The sequence below is a fragment of the Eptatretus burgeri genome, chromosome 12 (assembly GCF_056783735.1).
Source record: "Eptatretus burgeri isolate ZD-2024b chromosome 12, Ebu_testis_v1, whole genome shotgun sequence".
NCBI classification, from domain to species: Eukaryota; Metazoa; Chordata; class Myxini; order Myxiniformes; family Myxinidae; genus Eptatretus; species Eptatretus burgeri.
The window spans coordinates 55,989,270-56,009,223 of NC_140972.1; the positions used below are offsets into that span (position 1 = coordinate 55,989,270).

Here is a 19,954-nt window from a genome sequence, read left to right on the forward strand (position 1 = left end):
ACCACCTCCACTCAGTCTTGCTTCATCTTGTCTCTGTCTGTCTGTCTGTCTGTCTGTCTGTCTCTCTCTCTGGAACTGCCTTCCAGAGGCTGTTCAAAAATCCCACTCTTTCCTTCAGTGCTTCAAACAAGCGATGCACTGCCATCTCGTATCATGGCCCATCCTGACCCATAATCTTTTCTACCCCAATTAACCATAACTAACACAACCCTCTTACTTGCAGGTTACTGTGTGTGTTCTCTATAAACATAAAGAAGGTGTCTCAGTAAAATGTATTTGGCTCGTCCCTGTGTTAGGCTCTTGAGCCGAATCTGCATCGTCACATGAGCGTCTGCGCCAACACATCTTTTGTTGCACACACTCAAATGCAATTGGATTCCCATTGGTTTATTAAAAAAAAAGATGTAATATTCCTGTTTCGCAATAAATTAATGTGCAAGGGTTGCTTGGCATCCAAGTACAAGTGAAGATTATGGCAGATGAACTACTCATTTGTATTCTCCATTTTTGTCTGCTTAAGCATTTGCAGCAATGTCTAAGCCAATCGCACAATCGAGTGGTCTCTCAAAAGATTTTTTTTTTAAATATTTCTGCATCATTCACACGTTTGTCTCGAGTTGAATTTGGTCTCCGGTGCACACTCGGGTCCATACACACGGGCCGTGCAACCCGCGCTTGACACGGGCAGCCGCCGCAACGCCCGCTCGGGTAAACAGGCAGGGTGTGACCGTCAGAGCCATGCCCAGAGAGTTTCTCCCCCACTAATAAAGCTCCTTGTTTTCCTAATTATCCTAATTAGCAGGCAGAGCCAGGCGTCATTTGGAAATAATGTTACTTAATCAGTTCGCTCCTTCGAGACCCCGTAGTAATTACTCATGCTGCCCTCCCTTTTGTCTCATCCGTGCGCTCTCGGCAGTCTATGAGACAAGTACCTTGTTACAAGGCGAGCTGGAGGAGGCCTGTTGTTGACAGTGACATCACAATCAGTGACGGGGAAGGCAACTGATGTATCATTAATTACCTCCTTTCCATGATCCTTCTTCCTAATTGAAACGCTTGAATGATTCCAGGAAAGGCCCGTTGTATACTTTATTTGATCATTTCTAAGGATACGTCTCGTTGGTGTAATGGTCAGAGTGTTCACTCAGAGTTGGGGAGGTCGGTGGTTCAAACGGTGGTTCAAACCCTGGCTGAGTCCTACCAAAGACTTTAGAAATGGTGCAAGCTGCTTCCTTGATTGATGTTCAGCATTTAAAAGGATAAGAACACGTACAATCCCCAGAGGATGGCATCCACGGGGAGGAGGTTCCTCCTTCAGAAATACCCCGCTGAGTGCGGTGAGAAAGGTGGTGCCATTGTTGTGGCGTCGCTGCCACCCAGAGTGCCCCGGGAAGTGACGGTGCTTCCGCCAAGATCGGTGACTGTGTTTGTCTCATCTACCAGTCCTGTGTTGTGTTTTGTGTATTCATCTGTTTGTACATCCTTGTGTGTGTGAGTGTGTGTGCTAGCTCCACGACCAGCCTTAAATCCTGTTTTTTATATATTTTTTTCTTAAGCCTAACAAGCGTCGCCTTTGTGGATGCCTTTGGGGTCATACACAAGTTACGTGACTTTTTTGGCAATTTTTTAAATGCCTCCCTCCCTCGCAACAGTGACGCTTTGGTGGACCAATGACACAAAACATCTCCGAAATCACGAGTATTTCTTCAGTGCACACTCATGATATCTGGTAAGGTACAAGACAGTTGAAATGTTTACAATGCATAATATTTATTCCGAATGAAAGCCATTTTACGCTGCAAATATGGCGAACAAATTAAGTACAGTTCGTACTCAGATATTCTCCCAGAATGTTCCTCTTTCAAAGTGTAAAATATGAGAGTTCCATATTCGACACTTGCTTGATGTCCCACCGACAGGGTTCGATTTAAGTTTCAGGGTTTAACATTGAGTGTAAAATTACTCTATTGGATTTAATCACGTGACATGGGAAGGTCATTGTGGTGGCTAATTTTACATTAAATAGTCATTTAATTAAGGGAGGACAAAGTGGGAAGATGGGTTTGAAATTTCAAAGATGAATGACAGAAAAGAGAAGCCCCCCCTTTCCCTCTACTTCTCCGAGGTGGAGGAGGAAGAGAGAAGGGGAAGGGGTCTGAACATTTCAGACTTTATTACCTTGACCACCTGAGGTGGATGGAGGTTATGTTTGTTTGCCTGTTTGTCTGCCTGTTTGTCTGCCTGTCTGTCTACTGGTATCTGTCTGTGAGCAGGATATCTCAAAAAGTTGACAGATTCGAACTAAACTTGGTGGACAGGTTGGGTGTGTGACAAGGACGAAGTGATTAGATTTTGGTGAAGATCTGGATTCGGATCCGAAGATTTTTTTTTTTTAATTTTTAAGTGATTCTTCACCATTGACAGATGGGGTCAAAATGATATGCAGCACGTTATTTCAAAAAGTTGTCGATGAATGATGACAAAACTAGGTGGATGAGTTGGGGAGGTGACAAGAACAAGCTTATTCGATTTTGGTTAAGGTCCAAATCCACATCCGGCCTATCAGTGGGATACAAAATGTAAACTGTTCAGCCCGGTCACTGACCCAACGATGTACAGTGCGCACTCTACCGAGTGCCGTTCAAGTTCCTTATGTAATATGTGAAAGGTCGCTTTGTTCTTATTGCTCCAAATCGTTTCAGGATGTTAAGGTCTGGAGAGACGTTTGGACATGCTACAGTTCAATTTCGTTATTCCACACACGGTCTATAAAGGAGCTACTTATTTACTAAGTATGCAAATGTGGCACAAATTTTGACCAAACCAAACCAAACCATCCTCTTCACCCATTCGCCCTCCATCTCCCCCTGCCCTGGCATGCTGTATACATATCATCCCCCTAATTTTTAGCTCACCTGGAATGTAGTTCCAGGGAATTTATGGGATGGCGCGTCATCAGTCCGTCCGCCCATAAACACTTGCAACTTCTTCTCCGAAACTGCTAATGGGAGTGTGACCAAGCTTGGCTAAAATTAAATTTGGTTTGTTCACAGTATATATATATATATATATATATATATATATATATATATATATATATATATATATATATATATATATATATATATATATATATATATATATATATATATATATATATATATATATATATATATATATATATATATATATATATATATATATATATATATATATATATATATATATATATATATATATATATATATATATATATATATATATATATATATATATATATATATATATATATATATATATATATATATATATATATATATATATATATATATATATATATATATATATATTCATAAGCCTAGTGTTGGCTTAGTGGTTAGGGTGGCAGCTTGGGATCCCAGGGTCCTGAGTTCAAGCCCCGTTGGCTGCTGACTTAACACCAGGGGGTTGACTCAGCCTGTCATCCTTCCGAGGTCGGCGAAATGAGTACCAGTGTACTGGTCCCAGTGTATGCCCCGGTAAGAATAGGTGTACCATATCCGTGTGTGTCGTAAGAGGCGACCAGGGTTAGCGTCAGGAAGGGCATCCGGCCATAAAACATTGCCTCAATAAAAAGCCCAACCCCTGCACAGCAGGGAAAAATGGCTGTAAAAACGGTCATTTTTTTATTCTATATATATTGTTGTGGTTGACCAAATTCGCAAACCACCATTCAGGTCCCTTCGGTGAGATATCTCGGTAAGTATATGTGTAGTTAGGCCCAAACCCGTTGTCTAGAGGGAATAAATGTCATTCATGAGGGCTGCGACTCTTCAGGATAGCCGTTTTTCTTTTACTATCTTTATTTTGGACCAGCCGCCATTATTACCACCACCAACCACGTCTCAACAGCCATCACAACAACCACCAACCACAACGCCGCTTCACCACAACTGCCACGACCTTTACCGTCACAACTCGCCACCATCGCATCACCGTCATCTCGCGCCACTCGTGGGCACCGATGCTGGACTCGTGCGGGGCGCGCACCGAGAAGCGTGTTCAAAAACATCACGGACTTTTCGCAGAAAAACGGATCAAAAACGACTCACGCCCACTTTTGTTCCGTCCAATCGGTGAGCGAGGGGCGATTTGGCCCCGCCTCCAGGGCGTTCGCTTTTTGCAAATTCATGGATCAAAAAGCATTCACGCCCACTTTTCCTCGGGCCAATGGGGAGCGAGGTGAAAGGTCGGAGGCAGAGGGTCAAGGGTAAAAGAGCGAAGCCACGGGGCTTATAAAAACGACTGCGTTCGTCAGTCGAGTTCAGTGCAGTTCGCAGGGAGCAGTTCGCAGTTGGGAGTTCGCGGAGTCGGAGTGAAGAGGATGGAGCTGTGGAGAGGCGGCGAAGGCCGTTTGAGGGGGTGCTCGCGTCGGATTCGGGGAACTGCGGAGGTAGAGGCCGGCGGCGCGACCGAGGTCGTGGTGGAGACGCTCGTCGCGGGACCCGAGATTTTGTGAAATCCTCCTTTCCCCGAGCATCAGCAACCCCCTCCTGTTTCCCCCCGCGCTGAGATAGTGCGACAAAAGGGGGCCCCCTTCCCACCCCCTACCAGACACTGTCCGCGAGGCCCGCGGAGTTGAGGCACCACCGCCACTTCGCGTCTCATCATTAGACGGGTAGGCCCGACACGGTCTCGGCCCCAGGCCCGCCTACCCCCTCATCCTGGAGGGTGGTTCTCTTTTCTTTTGCTTTGGGAATATGTGTTGTCGGCGCCGTCTGTGAAGTAAAATTGTATAAGTGTTGCCGAGTGCCCGGTAGTCGGATAGATCTGCATTGTTGCATTTGCTTTTTGTCTTCTTCTTTTACATGTGCTTTTGGTGGAATTGTATATGTGTGCTTTCCGTTCATCGCGAAATAAATGTGCTTATTGTTGAACTGTTTTCCCGCTTCGCTTCGTCATTTCTTTCATTGAATCCCCATCTTGCTTCACGTAAAGGGTTGGTCGTGGGCTAAGACGCCCGATAATTAATCGAACCGTCGAGGCCGACGAATAACACCGCTCGGTTATCCCCATAGTACGGAACGGGTCGCTTAAGTGGCCCGTGTCCGAAGTCGACCTGCGGCGAGGTGCGATCGCCCGGTCTACCCTCCGTGTGGGTACTTAGGTAGGTCGAATTTGGCGAGCAACCCTATCCCACGCGGGGGCCGATTGGCTCGATCGCGGTGAGACCGAAAGGTCCACCCGTGACTGGTTCCCGGCGTTAGTCCGAGAGGGTCACGACTGGATTGTCCGTCCGGTGGGCGACGTGCCGCGATTCGAGTTACGTGGCCGTTCGCACGCCGGCGGGCGCGAATCCGCAACAATATATATATATATATATATATATATATATATATATATATATATATATATATATATATATATATATATATATATATATATATATACACACACACACACACACACACACACACACACACACGAGTCTCCCTGGGGTCAAAGTGGGTTTGAACTCCCAAAATGGGTATTTGCTTTCTTCTCAGAAACTACACATGATTTTTGATGAAACTTGACCATAACCTTCATCACCCATGATGTACCAAATTTTTTTCACAACGTTAGAAAAATAGGGGCAACACCCCTGGGCGCTCACTTGGTAGAATAATGATACTGAGGAGGAGGTCAACATTGAACAGAATCAGCAAAATGTACCAATGAACCAATGCGATAGCAAATACCTATTTTGGGGGACAAAGCACTCCCCCCCCCCCCAGTAATCCTCCCAGACCCCAATTTTTTTTTAATGGTGTCAACAAACTTTGGTACATCATGGGTGATAAAGGTTGTGGTCAAGTTTCATCAAAATGTTTGTGTAGTTTCTGAGAAGAACGAAAATACATATTTTGGGGGCAACCCCCCCATAAACCTTCTCAGGGGCTGATCTTTTTTAAAAAAATGTCGTGAACAATCTTTGTTATACATAGGGTGATGAAGGTTGTGGTCAAGTTTCATCGAAATCATGGGTGTTCCATAACATGAGAATGTTCCTCAATGTTAGGCCGACGTGATGTCAGGTGGGCCGTCGGCCCACCTTTCGGCTGGCGATGTCATCACCTTCACAAGAAATTGCAAACGTTGGCAGTAAGCCGTCATTTTTAAAACCAATTGCTTTTGTTTTTACAACTGTATTTACAACGACATTTTACAAATGTCTACATCGTCCAGCTGTAATGTGTATATTTTGTCAATAACCAAGGATTTATTTATTTTAGTATTTAGAACTTGAGATGTCATCATTAATTATTATTGTTTTATTGTGTAATTGTTTCCCAGTTTCCTGTGATGAAATCGCAGAGATGCAGTTTTTAACTTTGAATGGAAGAGTGGCTCACAAAAAGCAACATCTTCCACTTCCCAAAATCAGAAGAAACCCAACTCCCTCTCAAATATCGTCCAATAACATGTCTTCTGACAACATTAAACTTCTGACAGGATTTATCACGGAAATGATGTCCCACCTCCTGATGGAATCGATATTTCAATAAATTTGGCTTTTATTTAAAACTAGCAAATACAACCCATCGCTTCACTGACAGAAATATTATGGGGGGTAAGGAGGGGGGGAGAGGGAGGGAGATCGAAGGGAAGGGAAGGAGGGAGGGAGAGGGAGGAAAAGTGGGGTGGGATAGGGATAGGGGTGAGAGAGGCAGAGAGGCAGAGGGGTGAGAGAGGCAGAGGGGCAGAGGGGTGAGAGAGGCAGAGAGGCAGAGGGGTGAGAGAGGCAGAGGGGTGAGAGAGGCAGAGGGGTGAGAGAGGCAGAGGGGTGAGAGGAGCAGAGAGAGGCAGAGTGGCAGAGGGGTGAGAGAGGCAGAGAGGCAGAGGGGTGAGAGAGGCAGAGGGGCAGAGGGGTGAGAGAGGCAGAGAGGCAGAGGGGTGAGAGAGGCAGAGAGGCAGAGGTGTGAGAGAGGCAGAGGGGTGAGAGGGGTGAGAGAGGCAGAGGGGTGAGAGAGGCAGAGGGGTGAGAGAGGCAGAGGGGTGAGAGAGGCAGAGGGGTGAGAGAGGCAGAGGGGTGAGAGAGGCAGAGGGGTGAGAGAGGCAGAGAGGCAGAGAGGCAGAGAGGCAGAGGGGTGAGAGAGGCAGAGGGGTGAGAGAGGCAGAGGGGTGAGAGAGGCAGAGAGGCAGAGAGGCAGAGGGGTGAGAGAGGCAGAGAGGCAGAGAGGCAGAGGGGTGAGAGAGGCAGAGGGGTGAGAGAGGCAGAGATCCAGACGGGTGAGAGAGGCAGAGAGGCAGAGGGGTGAGAGAGGCAGAGAGGCAGAGGGGTGAGAGAGAGGCAGGCAGAGGGGTGAGAGAGAGGCAGGCAGAGGGGTGAGAGAGAGGCAGGCAGAGGGGTGAGAGAGAGGCAGGCAGAGGGGTAGAGGGAGGCAGAGGGGTAGAGGGAGATATATATTCCAGCTGATGTGTTTCACGTCCATCCGAGAGACAGCACACACATTGATCCATTACCCTGCCTGTGAAACACCGGGATGACAGTTTATTACTGGGTCGGGATTCAAACCCAGGCTAGACAGCTGAGAGCGTGGGAGCGTTCCTCTCAGCTATCCTGCTGTGATGTGGTGATTCATTTCTTTTTCATTGAAAACATTTTTAGCTCGCCGGTTCGAAGAACAGAGAGCTAGAGCGATACCCCCGGCGTGAGCGTGAGCGTCAGTGTCTGCGTCAGCATCAGCGTGAGCGTGAAAATGTTAAAGTTTTTGCTGCAAGTTATTTAGAAGCTTGCCATTAATTTAATATGTGTACTAGGATGCTGATATTTGGCATGGAGGTTCCTTTGGTGTATTGAAGTTGAAATTAAAAAATAATTTCAAATGTTTTAAATTTTTGACCTGTTATGAACTTAACTTTTTTGTAGCACATCAACGTTAAAGTTTTTGGTGCAAGTTATTTTTTAGAAGCTTGCCATTCATTTAATATGTGAACTTGGATGCTGATATTTGGCATGGAGGTTCCTTTGGGGTATACTATTGATGTAGTGAAGTTGAAATTAACAAATGATTAAATAAAAAATTTTTAATTTCAACCTAAGATGGTGTCAAAGCCACCCAATGCTCACCTGTTTATACAAGACGCTTGCCATTAATTTAATATGTGTACTAGTTTACTGATTACAATATACATATTGTTACGGCTGTGGAAATTCGCATTACACCATAAAGGACCCTCAGGTGAGATATCTTCATAGGTACATGTGTAGTTAGCCCAAACCCGTTGTATAGAGGGAATTGTGTGCTCCATCCGGGCTGCGACGCTTTGAGTTAGGCATTTTTCTTTTTCTATCGTTTATTTCAAACACACAACATTTCAACAACCACGCCATCCCCACCACAGCACCAACCACACTCAACAACCACGCCACCTCCACCATCTACACCACTACATCTTCGCCACTACGTCCGCTTCTGAACGGCAAACAAGGGCGCCAAGGAAGGAGCTGCGAGGACGCGCAGCCTGTTTTCCCGCCTGTTTTCCCGCCATTTTTCCCCGCGCTTGGTGTGAAGGAAGAGGGGAGGGCAGCTCGCTGCCGATTGGTGGATGACCAGCATGAGGCGGTCGGGGAGAGGGAACGCCCCTCTTCGAGAACCTTCTCGAAGGAGGGTGGAGCCGAAAACGGGGGCGGAGTGAAGGGCGGAGCCCCTGGCTATTAAAGTCGGACACGGGCGGAGCGCTTTTGGTGCTCTTGCTAACTTCGTCTTCTTCTCTCTCTGGCTCTGGCTGACTTCGTCTTCTTCTCTCTCTTCCAGCTCGTGCTTCCTCTTCGTCTCCTCTGCGTGGTGGCCGCTGGCCTGGTCTTCTGTGGTGCAGTCCCGAGACCCGCTGGTGGGACGGAGCGTCTGCCATTCCCCACACCACGACCTCGAGCAACCACGATCCCCCCCCCTTTTCTATCCGCGCTGAGATAGCGCCGGAAACCCCGTCCATGGCGTTGAGCAGCCAACACGTACCGGCGCGAGGCACGCCAGAGAGGACTCGCCTACCACGCCAGGGATCGGAGTCTCAGCCAGGCGCGACCACGCCGACGGACGTGGGAGAGGGACTCGACGGCCCAAAGGGAAGTCGCCATTTTCTTTTCGGGGCTTTTGTATGGATCTTGTGGCGCCGTGTCTCGTAAAGGAGAACTGTTTAAGTGTTGCCGTGTGTACGCGTATTCGGTTGTAGCTCTGCATTGTTACTTTTGTTTTGGCTGTTATATGTGCATTTTGATTATTGTATGGCTATATATACGTGCTTTGTGTCTGTGGCTATGAATAAAATGCTTGCTTGTTTAACTGTGCCCGCTTCGCTTCGTCTTTTCTTTATTGACCCTCCATCTTGCGTCACGTAAAGGGTTCGTAGTGGGTGCAACATCCCGGTAATTAATCTGAACCATCCAGGTCGACGATAACACCGCTCGGTTATCCCGATAGTACGAAACGGGCCGCCCAAGCGGCTCGTGTCCGGAGTCGACCTGTGGCGAGGTACGATCGCCCGGTTTACCATCCGCGTGGGTACTTAGGTAGGTCGAGTTTGGCGAACAACCCTATCCTACGCGGGTGGCCGATTGGCACGATTGTGGTGAGGTCGAAAGGCCCACCCGTGACTAGCTCCCGGCGTTGGTCCCATAGGGTCACGACAGAATTGTCCGTCTGGTGGGCGACGTGTCGCGATTCGAGTTACGTGGACGTTCGCACGCTGGCGGGTGCGAATTCGCAACATTATATTGCTTTAAAATTATTTGGATCAAACTTCACTGCAATGTTTTATAAAAAAATATTATTACACTAGTCTTTTAAAAACGATAAATGTATAAACAGGCGAGCATTGGGTGGCTTTGAAATCAACTCTCTGGTTATTTTACTCATTGTAATAATCTAATTTACTTTGCCTCCTTAATGCCGGAGATGTCCACATGGACAACTGCACTATGGTATCGCCACAGAAGCTTGTCGAGATCAAAGCTTGAAGGGTGCTCCAAGCAAACCCTCCAACGACATGGTTGAAGAATCTTTTAAAAATGAAATGTTTCAAAAAGTTTTTTGGATGTATCGATCGATGCCAAAGTTATGGGTCATATAATTAAAGGAGATTGTACAAAAAGGGGAAATGTGATGTAAAACAAAATTGCACATTTTCAGCGAGTCAGCTACCATCTGATGCACCACCACTGCTGCTGCTGTTAAGTTCAATTCTAAAGCTTAAATTTTGAAATTTGGCTTAGTTTAAGTGATTGTAGAGGTTATACCATGAGCAGAAATTAAATAAAGCCACGAACGCTGGCGTCTTCGGGCGTTTATAAGCATTGCAATGTACCCAGCGATTTGTAGGTATGATGATCAAGCATTTGATGATATAAGTGAGGAAAGTAAAAAGAAAACACTTTATCATTATGGACTGTTCCAAGCCAAGGCATTGTTGAGCAGGCCAAAACAATTGGCTGCTTTAGACTTGCAAACTGACAGAGAGCTGACCAAGATGGTGTGCCACCATCTTGGTAAGGCATATTTTGTTTTTTTTGTGATGAGCACCCCCTAAATTATCTTCAAAAGGGGTGATTAAATTAACCCAAACACCCAATTTTCATTCATGCCTTGGAGCTTCCTTAGTATGCATGGAATTCCCTTGGAGTTCCTGTCTTGGTACGTTTTTTTTTTTTTTCCCTACGTCTGATCCTCTCCGTCTCTGTGCAATCCATATCTGTTGCTTTTTTAACTTCAATTCAACTTCAATTCATTTTTTTTTTGTCATGAAGATCGGCACAGTAAGATGCCTGCCGGAGAATTTCTGGAACTCCCAAGGGAACACTTCTGCAAAGAAATATCTTAACCACCTTACTTGCATTATAAATACTGCCACATGCTACCAAAAAAGATCTCTGATGGGCAGAGACAAATCAGATGCAAAGAGAATGGCAGCCTCCAGGTCACCTGAGACTACAGAACAGAAACAGGCCCAAATTGAGTATCAATGTGCAAGACAAGGAGCCTCCAGGTCAGCTTAGACTACAGAGCAGACACAGGCTTGGGTTGAGGATGAACGTGCAAGACAAGGAGCCTCCTAGTGTAGTAGATAGTAGAAAAATTGTGCAAATTCCTTCATTCCTTGCCTCCTTCATTCCTTGCCTAAAAAATCCAACTATTACAGCGCTTCTTCTCTCCATGCTCTGAATTCGCCTTCATTGCATCCATCAAGAATTGTGTTAAATCGCATCTCTGACCTAAAACTTTTAAAAACCACAGTTTGCCATGGATGCTCGCTTTCCATCAAACATTCTTTTTTTCCAACTTCAGTGCCAACTCACCCCCCTCACCCCTCACTCTCACTCTCAAAGCAACCATCCCACTCTTCTCCCTCCAAGCCTCCCTCTCACCTCTCTCAAAAATCCCCCCTTCACCTTTCTCCCACCTTTCATCCCCCTCACTCTTCCTTCTCAAAGTTGCCCCCCCTCATCCACCAACCTGCCTCCCTCTACTGCCCTCTCACCTCCATCTCTTCACTCCCCCTCCTCAAATCCTCCACTGCCTTCCTCCTTGTCTCTTCTCCCCCCCTCGCCCCCACCGCCACAGAGCGTTTTCTCCTCCTCGTTCGGCCCGCTCCCCTCGCTATTCTGCAATACCGCACACTCCTTCAGCAACCCTCCTTACCTGCCCCCCTCGTCCCTTGTCCTACCCTCCCCCTCCCCCTCCACCTCCTGCACCCAAAGCCTCCTCCCCTTCCTCTTCATTAAAAGTGTGGACCTCAAATATCTGGGGCCTTCGCTCAAACCTTTCAGATCTTTCCATACAGGTTGCCACTGACAAACCAGACATTATCTGCCTAACAGAAACTTTACTCTCCCAAGACGTGTCTGACTCCCAAGTATCTCTCCCTGGCTACTCCCTCTTACGGTATGACAGACCTGAGCCTCGTCCTGGTGGAGGTGTTGCTCTCTTCATCAAAGACTCTATTCCTCACTCTCCATGCACTGCTCTCACTCCCCCACACCCCCAGGAATACCTCTGGCTTCGGCTTCCCTCCACTCCCACCTCATGTATATATGTGTACTGTACCGTCCACCGAACAGTGATGACTCCATCTACACCTCACTATCCGAAAACATGGACCATCTTCTATCTTCTCATCCAATCTCTTCCTCTTATGTGGTGACTTCAATTGTCATCACGCCAGTTGGCTAGGTGTGGGTACCTCTCTCACCTGCCATGGCACCTCAGCAAAAGCTTTCTGCGACTCATTGGGACTGACTCAATCGGTCAACTTCCCAACCCGGATCTCAACCAATGGTACTCCATCTCTTCTGGATCTGATTTTGACAAATTTCCCTGACAATATCTGCTGCTCTTCCTTCGCTCCAATTGGTTCTTCTGACCACGTCCTTGTTAAAGTGGACATCTCTCTGGCTGTTATCAGAGAACCACCTCACCGCCGTCGAGTCTGGCATTTCACTCAAGCCGACTGGCAGGGTCTCCGAGCAGCCATCAAACTTACAGACTGGTCTCCTATCACTACTTTCTCAAACATCAACTCATCCTGGGAATTCTTTAAAAGAAACTTGCTCTCCCTCATGCACAGATTTATCCCCTATCGTGTTCAGTTGTCTTACCCTTCCTCCCGCCCTTGGTTTACTGAAGCTTGTGGCGAGGCAGTTGTCCTGAAACAACTTGCCTTTGCCTCATGGAAAGCAAACCCAACTGAGGGCAATCTCAGTTCTTTCAACAAAGCTCGGAACAAGTGTGTATCTACCCTCAGGAGAGCCAGAAAACAACATCTTTCTCATCTCACGTCTGAACTCTCAAACCTCTCTCCCTCCTCAAAATCCTGGTGGCGTTTAATCAAATCTGTTTCTGGTGTATGTTCCCCCTCCATCCCCTCCCTTACCTCAAATGGCCGCACTGCTGATTCCACACGTGATAAAGCTGAATGTCTAAACTCGGTGTTTGCAGCTAAATCTTGTGTCCTAAACCCATCACTATCTCTACCCACTTTACCCAGTCACACCCAACTGTCCCTGGACTCTGTATCCTTTTCTCCTGACAAGGTGGAGAGCTTGCTTTCAAACCTCGAGTCAGATTCTGCAACCAGTCCAGACAGCATCAGCCCACGTGTCCTCAAAGCCTGCTCTTCTGCTCTTGCTCACCCTCTCTCTGTTCTATTCACCCTCTCATTTGCCCAAGGTCATCTGCCATCTGCTTGGAAATCTGCTAACATCACTGCCCTGCATAAAGGTGCAAAAACAGATCCCTGTAACTACAGACCAATCAGCCTTCTCCCAATCATCAGCAAGGTGATGGAATCCATCATCGCCTCAGATATGAAATCCTTCCTCTTCTCCAATGGCTTGATTTCCAATCATCAATTTGGTTTCAGACCAGGTCACTCTACCCTGGATATGCTGCTTCTGCTCTCCCATCAATGGATGGAGGTCCTCAATGCCAGACAGGAAATCCGAGCCGTATCCCTGGACATATCACGTGCTTTTGACACAGTCTGGCACCCTGCCCTACTCGCCAAACTCTCTTCCCATGGTGTTCAAGGCCATCTCCACTCATGGCTCGCAGACTTCCTCTCCTGTCGCAGTCAACGTGTGGCCCTAAATGGAGTTCTTTCATCCCCTCTTCCTGTGCAGGCTGGAGTTCCTCAAGGTAGCGTTCTGGGCCCTGTTCTTTTTCTGGTTTTCATCAATGATCTCTCGGACTCTCTGGAAAATCCTCTATTTCTCTTTGCCGACGACTCCACCCTCTGCCATACCATCTGTCATCCCTCAGACCGGCAAGCAGCAGCTTCTTCACTCACTGCAGATCTGGATAAAATCACAAACTGGTCCAACACGTGGAACATGTCTTTCAATCCAGACAAATCTCACACTCTCACTATGTCTCTTCGAAAGGACCGTTTACAAAACCCCCCATCCACTTTCTCAACAATCCTCTGGAAGAAGTCTTTTCTTTCAAGCTTCTTGGTCTCACTATCTGCCATGACCTTTCCTGGGAAAGTCACATTTCCAACCTCGCCTCAAAAGCCAGTCGCCGACTGGGAATCCTCAGTCGTGCTAAGTCCTTCCTCGGCCCTCTTGAGCTCCTGACCACTTACAAAGCTTTTGTCCGTAGCCTGATGGAGTACTGCTCTCCCCTCTGGGCCGGTGCTCCTGCCTCCCACCTTTCTCGGCTTCACGCTGTCGAAACCAGGGCATTTAAGATCATCGGCATCTCCCGCAATGAAGCTGAGTCTTTGGGCCTCTCACTCAATCACCGCAGGTTGGTCGGTGGTCTTTCTGTCTTCTACCGACTCCTCTCCAGCCTTTCCCCCCCTGCTCTCTCTGCGATTTGTCCCCACCACATTTCCACAGGGCGCTCAAGGTCCGCCAACAACCCCCTTCTGGTAAAACTACCAAAATCACGAATCACTGCTCATCTTCACTCTTTCATTCCTCTTTTTTTCCCGCCTTTGGAATAAACTTCCTCACTCTATTCTTTCCCATTCTTCCCTCCAGGCTTTCAAAACAGCTGTTCACCACCACCTCTTATCTTCCCCCATCCAAATCCTCGATCTTTTCTACCCCCGATAATCCACCCAAGCCCTCTTCCTTCATTTCTCCTGCTTTCCTTCCTGAAAGTCCCTGAAATGTCCATCTTCTCTTCGCCATGTTCCCCGTCCCATTCCAATCCCTCTCCCTTCCACAGTTCACCTAATGTGTCTGTTCCCCACTGTTTTGTCCCTTCCACTCCCGCCCCTCTTGTCTCATGCCTCCTTGCTGTGAGTTGTGTGTTTGCTCTCATACGAGCCTCGACCAAGGTATACAAAAAAAAAAAAATTTTTGATACAAGCATCAAATTTGGCATATCTGTTCTGCAGGGCTTTCTGATCAAATCTGCCCGATTGGTCATTTGAAAATCCAAAAAATCCCCAAAAAAAACAATAAAATTTGGCCAAAATCCCAATCCTCCAGTAGCAAGCCAGTCCTTACCAGCACTCGAGTCAATCTGGTCACACTTGAAAGAAGAATATTCTTGGTTGGAGGAAGTGTTCCTCACTGAGGATGTGGCTGATGCAGTCTGCATCACATGGTCAGCCCACCATGCAACACAGAAAAGGAGGCATCCATTTGAAGTGAGCATTTCAGCACTGATGCCTCTGTTGCGAGACCAGGCTCACTCTGTTGCAACGTTCAAGCATGTCATGGAGAAGGTCTGTGATAGTGGCTTTCCTGAACCCAGGGCAGACACCTGTCATTGCTGCTGACCAACCGTTGTATGCTCTGGCAAAACAAATACAATGGCAGTGGCCCGAATATGGAGAGGACAACTTCGTTATCATGTTTGGTGGACTTCATATAGAAATGGATGCACTGAGATTGATAGGAACACTACTACAGGACAGTGGCTGGACCAGTTCCATTGTGGAAGCAGAGGTGGCCTCATCTGGTACAGCAGAGTCTTTCCTGTCTGCATCCAGTGTCACCAGGACAAGACAAGCACACCAGATCACTGCATGCAGCTTGTACAAACTGATGAAAGAAGCATACCATGACTACCGCTCTGAAGAGTCTAACAGATCAGATCTAACCTTTGAAGATTGGTGTGAACAACGGAGGCAAGAGAGTCCACAGTTCGTGCTGGACATGGAGCTCACCATATTCATCCTGATCCACTCATTCAGAGAAGGAGACTTCAACCTGTACCGTCAAGCACTTTCAGAACTGGCGCCTTACTTCTTTGCGAATAACAATGTCAACTATGCTCGATGGATCCCAGTTCACCTCCGAGATATGATGTCGCTTGAGTAACAACATCCAGATGTGGCCAGAGAGTTTCACAAAGGGAACTTCGTTATCCACAAGTCTAGAAGAGAATTCTCTGCCCTGGCAATCGATCAAGCCCACAAGCAAAATAATGCAGTCATCAAAGGTGACGGAGGAGCAATTGGGTTGACAGAAGCTATTATGGGTTGACAGAAGAAGACAGAATTGGGTTGACAGAAGGGTTGAATTGGGTTGGCAGCACTTCGTAGGTGGATGGTCGCTGGACCCGAAGTCAGTCGTCTCGTAGCTGAATACGAGGCCATGTCTGGTATGAAAGATGCAACCAACAACAGCAGACAACATGAGCAGACACTGAGTGCCCAGAAATCTTTCTTTGAAAAGGTGAAAGCACTCTCTGCAGTAATGCAGGAAATGGGTAACCCATTCCAAGAAGAATCAGCCGACCTACTGGTACGAGACATGAAGAACATTGCAGACCCAACTTGAGCCGAAATGTTAGCTACACATCACCAGTGGGGCAAAGAGCAGTTCCATTCATTCATGGAGGGGCTACAGAATGAAGGTGAATGTCCTTTCTATCATCCAATCAAGAAAAACATTGTTTCTTTCTTCAAACAAGAGCAAGCTGGGGGAAGTTCTAAGGAGAAAGTCCTGAAAGACGACTGTCAGCTGTTCTCACGACTGTTCATCTCATGCCAGAACAGGCAGTGTGACTTGCAAGAATTATTCAAGCATGAGAATCAGTCACACCCTGCATCTCTCAGTGACAGCGGCAAGCTTCATACATGTCAGAAGTCACAGCCGGCTGAAATTCTTGAAGCGCAAGTGAACATCCCAGACAGAGAACCAAGGGGGAGATGCAGTCATCATTGATGGCTCAGCACTTATCAATGCCCTACCTCCATGCACTTCAAAGATATTTGATGACTATGCTAAAGAAGACATCATCCCAAAGGTGGAATCCTATGGTGCCAGGTACGAGAGGGTGGACGTAGTGTTTGTGTACAAGAAGTCAAGTCCGAAGTCCGAGGCAATGTCGAAAAGGGGGCAAGGAATCAGAAGAAGAGTGACAGGAACCAGTAAGACCCCAAGTAACTGGAGAAGCTTTCTTCGAGATGACAGCAACAAGACTGAGCTGTTTCACTTCCTTGCGGAAAAGATGTGTGAAGCACAGATGACAAGCACAGTCATTGTCACAAAAGGAGAAGATGCCATTAGCAACACAAGGAAGTCACTGGATGCTGTGTCTCCATGTTGTCATGAAGAAGCTGACACTCGAATATTTGTACACGCCAGGGATGCAATGATGGATGGTAGCAAGTCCATTATCATTAAGGCTAATGACACAGACGTACTAGTCATAGCAATATCTGTACTGCCATCCTTACAGGAACTAGGTCTTGAGAACATGTGGATTGCCTTTGGCCAAGGAGCCAAGGCATGATGGATTCCAGTCCATGAAGTAGTTTCTGCAATAGGGCCTGAGAAAGCTAGAGTGATCCCATACTTCCATACATTCACTGGATGTGACGTCGTGTCTGCCTTCCATGGTAAAGGGAAGAAAACTGCATGGCAGACTTGGAACGTCTTTGATGATGTTTCTGAAACATTCACCAATCTCAGCCAGCATCCAACATTGATTTGTGATCTTGACCTGCAGAGGCTGGAGAGATTTGTTGTCCTCATGTATGACAGATCAAGCGCAGTCACTGGTGTGGACAGAGCAAGACTGGGTCTCTTTGCCCGCAAGCAGAGGCCGTACAACTCGATTCCACCAACACAGGCAGCCCTCAGAGAACATGCAAAGCGTGCGGCCTATCAGGCTGGGATTATCTGGGGCCAGCCAACCATCTCCAGTCCAGACACGAGCAGTCCCGCTGAATGGGGATGGACACAGAAAGGAGAGATGTGGCAGATATGTTGGACAACACTACCCCTTATTGCAGCCAGCTGTCAGGAACTGACCAAGTGTTCCTGTAAGAAAGGTTGCAACCGGAGATGCAAGTGCTTTCAGTCAGGGCTCCCCTGCACAGCACTCTGCAGCTGCAAATTTGGACAGTTGCAGCTGGAGGAACATTCACATGGTATGCATAACTTTGAACATTTACTAGCCAGGGCCCAGTTGCAGAAAGGCCTGAGCTTCATATGACAATCATTAAAGTGGTGCAAAATCAGAAAAAGTGTGTGTCAGGGGGCTTTAAAAACAGGGAAATCCACTCCAGCAGGCTTGAAAACATAGGAATCCACACCTAGATCATGCAAATCGGACAACGACAAATACTTCGAAGCAAAAAGTCAACTTTGGGAGGCTAACTTGGTGGCCATTTTTCAAGATGGCCGCCATCTTGGATTTTCAAATGGCCAATCAGGCAGATTTGATTAGAATCCCCTGGAGAACAAAAGTGCCAAATTTGATGCTTGTATCATCATTTGCACAATTCATCTCAAAAATTGCTGTTATCTGCCCCACTATCCAAGTCAGTTGAAACTTGAGAGCAGACACAGGCTCAGATTCAGGATCAACGTGCAAGACAAGGAGCCTACAGGGCAACATGTTGGGCAGCCTTCGAAGGTGAAGTATTTTGATACAAGTCCAAGCACATTTTGCAACACCGAAGATTGGTAATTCATACAAAATTTGTCATCCAGGAAATATTTCAATAGATATTGCATTGAATTTCTCTGGGCAACGCCAGGTACTTCAGCTAGTTTGAGCTATACTAGCAGGTAGGAGTATCCTTCTCATCCCATTTTCTGGGGGTGCAGCTGTGTTGCTGATGCAATTTTTTTTTGGGATGAGGATCAACATAACATCCTGTTACCAGTAAGCTGATACTTATTTTGCCAACCTCAGAAGGATGACTGGCTAAGTCAATCTACTTGGTGTTATTTCAACGGCATGACAGGAGCTAAAACTATAGACCTTAATATCTTAAACCAGCCACTTAACTGTTAAGTCAACACCACTTAACCCTTAATGACATGATGTATTTTCAAAACTACATAAACTGGGGTAATGTTTTGTGAACTGTGGCGTCTGTCCGAGTATTCGTCTGTCTCCCGTTTATGTTGGCTGCTTCCTGCTGATTGGTTATCTTGCATTTTCATTTCACATTTCCTGATGCAATATAGTCAGTCACTTCGTTGTCCCTTTCAGTAAACTTCAAAATAAACATGAACATCTGGATTAAAGTATGTTTAATACAGATCCACATGGAGTAATGGACAATTTAAAATCCTGTAGTGACATTTTGCTTTCTTTTTAGACAAATCCAATCTCTGCCGCCAAATGTTTCAGCAACATTTTTTTTGTGGTGGGCAGTATAAGTAGCTTAGAGATTTGTCTCTGAGTGAAACGGAGTGCTCCCATCACTGGAGATGGATACTTTTGCTAATATAGTGTTTCAGTGTCCGGGATTGAAGGCTTGCCACGAGGGGAAACACTTTGTTCCCTCCCGAGCACCCGGTCCTGAGGCCACCAGTCACAGATAACTCCGCACACTGGCAGGTTGCTAGGCAACCACGAACCGCCGATTAGCACAGCCAACCCAGGTAGGGTTACACACTACTTCGCATGATACCTTACCTGTGGATGGCCGGATAATTTGAGTCACGTGCCCTCAGTGCACACTCGGATTACTGCCGAATGTTTCCATGAGTGTGCGCTGACAAAGCAAATTATTAGGGTAGAGCATCCGGTCTAACCTCACTTGTGCACTGCATCGGACCAACAAAGGAAAGTTTTCTACTTGTGCAAGCTTGTCCCATTCGTTTCTATTCTCCTTTCTGCTTCCTTCAGCCTCCAGCGTCTGCTTTCTGCCTTTTGCTTCTTCCCTTTCTGCTTTCTGAGCCGTCTATTCAGGAGCACTCTTCGTCCCTGCTCGTGCGAGCCAGTACCATGTGCTTCTCTGCCTCTCTGCTTCTTCTTCACATCAGTTTTCTTCCCTTCTTCCCATAAGCCTTCTCCCTGCCCATTGGTCTGCCACCAATGGGGGTGGGTGCATGGTGTCACTTGCGGAAATTGCCACACCATTATGAGGGATCTTTCAACGAAGCTCCCACCGAGACTCGCCCAAGTCCGTGACTAGAGCCCCCAGCCCCCTCCCCACACACGCGAAACGTCCACTCGCACTGTTTTGCACTGTACCATGCCCACGAGAAGGGCTGCACCTCACAGGCCATGAA

The 19,954-nt window shown here is 46.9% G+C and overlaps 1 protein-coding gene across 9 annotated transcripts in view; it reads left to right on the top strand.

Annotated features, from left to right (window-relative positions):
* The window catches only part of LOC147015668 (sideroflexin-5-like), a 380,656-nt gene that overhangs the window by 345,619 nt on the left and 15,083 nt on the right, over nucleotides 1–19,954 (top strand). The window contains exon 14 of one of the 9 annotated variants that reach the window (XM_085848047.1): nucleotides 8,781–9,312. The exons of 3 other annotated variants lie outside the window; for them this stretch is intronic. In XM_085848047.1, coding sequence (XP_085704173.1) covers nucleotides 8,781–9,148 — 368 coding nt within the window. In that variant the 3' untranslated portion in view covers nucleotides 9,149–9,312. Of the gene's footprint in view, nucleotides 1–1,652; nucleotides 1,717–8,780; nucleotides 9,322–19,954 lie in introns of those variants that run through there. 5 more of the 9 variants (XM_085848048.1, XM_085848049.1, XM_085848057.1 and 2 more) reach the window with 5 other exon arrangements.